At 51.1% G+C, this 6,000-nt stretch overlaps 1 protein-coding gene across 2 annotated transcripts in view; it reads right to left on the reverse strand.

Moving 5' to 3' along the window:
* Positions 1–6,000, reverse strand: part of PPP2R2B (protein phosphatase 2 regulatory subunit Bbeta) — a 352,436-nt gene that overhangs the window by 255,584 nt on the left and 90,852 nt on the right. The window contains exon 1 of one of the 2 annotated variants that reach the window (XM_042451711.1): positions 773–1,193. The exons of the other annotated variant lie outside the window; for it this stretch is intronic. Coding sequence (XP_042307645.1) covers positions 773–842 — 70 coding nt within the window. The 5' untranslated portion in view covers positions 843–1,193. Of the gene's footprint in view, positions 1–772; positions 1,194–6,000 lie in introns of those variants that run through there. 2 annotated transcript variants of the gene reach the window in all.

Genomic DNA, 6,000 nt, shown 5'->3' on the forward strand with positions numbered 1-6,000 from the left:
GTCCTCCTTGCTAAATGGGGGAAGAGAGCAAGCCCCCTTCCTCCCTCCTCCTCCTCCCTCTCCCCTCGGCCCCCTTCCCCTTCCCCTCCCTTCCGCTCGCGGTTGATTCAGCAAAATCCGAGTGCGGCAGGATCCCTGCTGCTGCATCCTTCCCTCCAGGAGCCTGTGTCGCCACGCCACCTGTCTTCACCGCAGCAGCCTTGCCCTCTGATTGGAGGCGGCTTGGCCTTGTCATCCTCAGGGCAGCAGCCATGGGCCTTGGCTTAGGGCAGAGGAGGAGGAGGAGGGAGGGAAGAAGGCGCATTGCCAAGCATGCAGAGCCCCCCCACCCCCACCCCCCCGGGACCCCGGCTTTGCCTCCCTTGAGCCCCCCTGAATGGGCTCCACGCTCCTCGCCCTGGGCACAAGCAGGCCACCAAGAGGCGAGGGCTGGCTTCCAGGGGGGGGGCAGCCAGGGCAAGGCAGGCCAAGGCAGGTGGGCTCCTCGACCCAACGGGGTCCCAGGGTGGCTCCCTCCGCATCCACCTGCTGCTGACGATGAGTGCTCTTCTTCCCCTCCTGCTCTTGGGGCCCAGGCTTCCCCGGCATCACCGCATTATGGCGGGTGCCTCTCCTCCTCCTCCGCCCCCAACTCCAAGGCGCATCCCCCAAGGCAGCGCCCCTACCCCGGGGCTGGATGGCGGGAAGGAGCCGCGGGGGGCTTCCGAGGAGGAGTCCTGGCCGGCGCCTGCCGCTGCCATGCTTCTGCTCCTTGCCTCTTGGCCCGGCTTACCTTCGGTTGCATAGCTGTGGTCGCGCAGGAAACTGTTGTTGATCTTGCGGGTATCAATGTCCTCCTCCATTGACAGCGGGCTGGGCGGCGTGGGAAGAAGGCAGAAGAAGCGGGCAAGTGGCCATCATCGCATCGCCTCGGCGCCCCGGGGCTCAGCGGAGGGGAGGGCAGGCCGGACGGGGCTGCTCCTGAGGCTGAGGCTGAGGCTGCTGCTGTTGCTGCCCGGGGAGCCCCATCCTCGAAAAGAAGGAATCCTCCCCAAAGGGGCCAGGCAAGCCGACGCCGCCTCCTCCTCCTCCTCCTCTTGCTGCTGCTGCTGCTGCTGCTGCGGTGGCCAAGATCCAGAGCCCTTGCCTTTGCCGCAAGACTGGCGCCAGCCCCAGCCAGGGAAGGGGATGCTGCTCTTGGGGCCTCCCAAGCCTCCCCTCCCTCCCTCCCTCCCTCTGGGCCAAGGACCACCGCCCCCACGAAGACGCCCAACAGGTCCCTCCCTGCCGGCCCCCTCAGAGCCTGCCTTCCCAGCCCCACGGAGACACCCGCAAAATCCTCTCCTGCTGCTGCAAAGCGCAAGGCCTTGGCCTCCAAATGGGAAAGAGAAGAAGATCTTTTGAAGGTCAGCCGAGAAAAGGCGGGCAAGGAGGCCTCCTCTCTCTCAGTCTCTCTCTGGGGGCCGGAGAGGGGCCGCTGCGGCAAGCCAAGCCAAGCCGGGCTGGGGCTGGGGCTGGGGCTACTGCCTCCTCCTCCTCCTCTTCTGCTGCAAAGCCTCTGGCGCGGAAGAGGAGGGAAAGGCACCGGCGGCGGCGCTGCTGCTGCTGTTGCTGCTGCTGCTGCTGCTGCTGCCAGAAAGAGCCAGTCCGGACTCCGGAGGCTCCTGGCTGGAAAACCTGGTGCTGCATTAAAAAAAGGAGGAGGAGGAGGAGGGGGGAGCCCTGAAGCTCCGCCCCTCTAGAGTTGGGCAGCAGCAGCAGCAGCAGCCGCCTCCCTTCGGCCGGGGAAGGGACCCTCTCTCTGCCGCCTCAGCCCCAGCCCTCCAGGGCCCCCTCCTCCAGCCCTGACCCTTGGGAGCAGCGGGACTCGGCTTGGTCCTCCTTCCTCCAGGGCCGCCTTCTGTCCAAAGTCCAGGTCTTCACCCTCCTTCTGTCCAAAGTGCAAAAGATTTGGAGCTGGACTAGGAAGCCGGGAGACTGACCAGACCCGGACGAAAACGAAGCAGGGGCCACACTTGGTCCTCCTTTCAACCCTCTTCTGTCCCAACTCCAGAAGGTGACCAGACTTGGTCCTCCTCTTCCCCCCCTCCCCCCGCCAAGGCCTGTCCTCCATTTCCACCTTCCATTTTGAGCAGGACTAAGAAGCAGGAATGCATAATTACATGCATGTATTAAGCTTCTCTGAGGTCCTGTCCTACATTTTTCTTGCAGGCCCTACACCTTGCGGAGCCTCATCCTCCTCTGCGGGTCTTGGGACACATCTGGCCACTCTGCCCTGGGCAGCAAGGTTGGCAGTGCAGTGGCAGTCTCTCCCCAGGAGGACCACCACCATCTCTGGAGAGATGTGACTTTGGGGAGGAATGGGGCAAAGCCCCCTTGGCGGGGAAGGAGCTTCAGGGGCACAGGGGTCACCTCACCTGAGAGGGGTCTTTCTCCCTCCCCTCCTTTCTTACCCCTGGCTGAAGCCATAAAGAAATAGGAAGCACTGGGAGGGGGGGGGTTCCAATGCTGGTCTTGCTGCAAGGGAATTTGGGCAGAGGGGCTTTACTTTGGGGGTCTTTCCTGGTGGCACTGAGACATCAAGCAGCCTGACAGGATGCAAGTAGATTGCTATAGAGGTTTCCCTCGTCTCCACTCTCCTGTTTCACCCCATTTCTTTCCATTTTAGCTTCAAGGGGAAAAGGAGAAGGATGCTATAAGCCCTCCTACATTTCAGGATAGAGCCAGCATGGCACAGTGGTTTGTGTGTTGGAGACCAGGAAATGATTCCCCACTCGGCCATGAAGCCCATGGGTGACATTGGGCAAGTCACACTCTCTCAACCTCAGGAAAGGCATTGGCAACCCCCCTCTGAACCAATCTTGCCAAGAAAACTATTACAATGTTTGCCTTAGGGCTGCCATGACTTGGGGAAGACATGAAGGCGCACAACAACAAACATTTAAGAGTATATTTAAATGCAGGATAAAATCATCTAAGGATGCATCTACACTGGTGAACTAATGCAACATCATCCCACTTTTAAGTGCTGCAACTCCAACCTATGGTTTGTAGTTTTACATAGGTCTTTAGCCTTTTCTTCCCAAGGGTCCTGGTGCCTCAGAAAGCTACAAATCTCAGGATTTTGTAGGAAGGACTAGCAGTTAAGGTGGTTTCAAGGTGCATTATTTCTACAGTGTTGATGAACCCCAAGAGTCCCAGCATGCTTAGTGGTTTAAGCGTTGGACTATGACTCTGTGGAGACCAGGGTTCAAATCCCTGCTCAGTCATGAGAAACTGGGTGATCTTGGACAAGTCACACTCTCTCAGCCTCAGAGGAAGGCAAAGGCAACCTGCTTTGAACAAATCTTGTGTGGAAAACTCCATGACAGGTTTGCTTTACGGTTGCCTTAAATCTGAAACAACTTGGAGATGCACAACAACAACAACTATACATCTAATAGAAGATAGAATGACAAACACAAGTCTCACAAAAACATGAGTCTCCCTGAGCCCTGCACACTAATAAAAATTGTTGCCTGGAAGGATGAAATGTAGCACTGGCCTTAGACTTTTCTATATTTGTTAGGAGAAGTAAAATATGAAGCCCACCCTCCTACTTTGAATCTCATTTTATTTTAAAGTCATGGTATTCAATGCTAGCCCTCCTTCTGTGTCCTTTTAGGACATTGGCAGTCCTCCTCCTGTTGTAGTCCTCCTTCTGGGTCCCTTTATAGCCCTCAGATGGATGACAACCAAGTAAAGATTCATTAGGTTGTTATTTAACTAAAGCCAGAGCAGTATAGTGGTTACAGTGTTGGACTAGGATTGGGTAAACTCTTGTTCAGACCCACTCACCCCCAAAAAAGGCTCATTGAGAGACCTTGGAGCAGCCACTATCTGTCAGCCTGATTTATCTTGCAAAGCTAGGAGGATAAAACTAGGGAGGAGAATAAACATCACTTCAAGCAGAAGGAAAAGCATGGCGTACATGGAAATTAAAAAACCTGAAGGCATGCCTACTTGCAAAGAAAGTCTCCTTCCATAAGAAAGTACAAGAAGGAAATCTATACTGGAATACGCTGGGAAAGGAAATTGGAGCATGAATGGTCTTCCTTGAGGACAGGCACCGGCTTGTTATGTATCTTGCATCCTATCTGGCCTACCTATATATTAGCAAATAAAGAGATATAAAACACCACTCTTCTCCAGTATGTTTCCTCACAGGGAAACTTCTAGTCCTTCAAACCTGCTTTTCCATTCTGCCCAGTAGACCTTTTTTTACTGCATCACACTTTTGTCTGGTTAACCTTTATACGGAAGAAAAAGGGATTGTAAATTTGATGAATTTGCTGAGTATACAGTGTTTTGGTACGTCCTAATAAAAGCATTACATGACACTGGTGTTTTGATTATTTTTTCTCCAGTGAAGCATTTTGTTCACCTTGAACTGCATAAAGGCAAACCTGGATATAAAGGCAACAAACCAATGTGACTACTTAGAATACAAAAAGAAGGAAGGAAGGGGGAGGGAAGAAAAGAACAAAAAATGTGGCGGCACCTTTAAGGCTAAGTGGTTTTTATTTTCACATGAGCTTTCATGGATATAAACCCACTTCTTCAGTCAGTACAGAATGAAAATAAATGCTCAGGTATAAAGAATACCTCCTCCATAGCTAGCTTGTAAGCCAGTGCAGTGTAGTAGTTTGAGCATTGCACTATGACTGGAGAATAGGGTTCAAATTCCCACTTGGCCATGAAAACCTACTGGGCAAGTCACAGTTTCTCAGCTTCAAAGTATGGCAATGGCACACTCCTGCTGAAGGAACTTGTCAATAAAAGGGTCACCTTAGGGTTGCCATAAGATAGAAATGTCTTGAAAACAAACAACACACATACACACACATAGCTAGCCTGGGACTTTTCACCACTCAGGAAAGAGGGGAACATAACGTAATAGATTCTCTCTAGTACTCAAATTTTCTGTCTCGTATGTTCTTTGCAAATGTTAACATTCTGCCATTACATAAGCGTTTGATGTGTTTTACGCTTTCTGTATTTCTCAATAGCTGTAAATTACAGACTGGATTGATAATAATAATAATAATAATAACAATAACAACAACAACAACAACAACAACAACAACAACAATAATAATAATATTTATTTGTATTTTCCCACCTCTCCCGGGTGGATTGAGGTGGGATTACAACATAGTATAAAATATGACACAATAATTACAAATCGCGCAAACAATTAATAAAATCCAAAATAAGCAATTAAAACCAAATTTCACAAGCCACAATTGGGCAGAGTGTGCACATCCTGTACAAGGAGCAGATCTATGGAGTTCATCACACGAGAGGAATTTCTCTTAAATTCAAATGAAAAGAAAGTGGGGCCAGAACGCATTCACTTAAAGTCGCTAGTTTTGCACAATTACGTGAATGCGCATTGCGTTCAAACTGGCTCCCATTGCCTGAAAACAGCATGCCATTGCCTGAATTTGTGTGTGGCAGTCTATCACGCAATAACGTGAAACCACATGATTGCATTCGGACTGACTTCCCATTGCCCGAATTTGTGTGTAGTGGGTTATCACTCAATAACGTGAAACCCCATGATTGCGTTCAGATTGCCATTGGATTATACTCCCAATTCCCCTTGTCTGATAAACTCCTATGTTTCACATAAGATCAGGTGGATATGCTCGCCAGAAGCGACGGTGGGACAGAGTGCTTTCAGGGAACAGATCTATATTTTACATAAAGTCAGGTTGATATGCTCGCTGGAAGAGCTCCGTCTTAACTGCCCTCCTGAAGGTTTCCAGGGAGGTGGTAAAATGGATCTTCTCTGGGAGACTATTCCACAGTCTTGGGGCAACTATACTAAACGCTCTTTGAGAAGTTGACATGTATTTAGTTGTTGATGACTCTAGCAAATTCTTCTCCATTGTTTTAAGGGTGCGGGGCGGATTGTATAGGGAGATACGCTCCCATAAGTAACTCGGGCCCAAGCCATACAGGGCTTTAAAGGTAATA

This window comes from Sceloporus undulatus, chromosome 2, assembly GCF_019175285.1.
Source record: "Sceloporus undulatus isolate JIND9_A2432 ecotype Alabama chromosome 2, SceUnd_v1.1, whole genome shotgun sequence".
In the NCBI taxonomy this organism is placed as follows: domain Eukaryota; kingdom Metazoa; phylum Chordata; class Lepidosauria; order Squamata; family Phrynosomatidae; genus Sceloporus; species Sceloporus undulatus.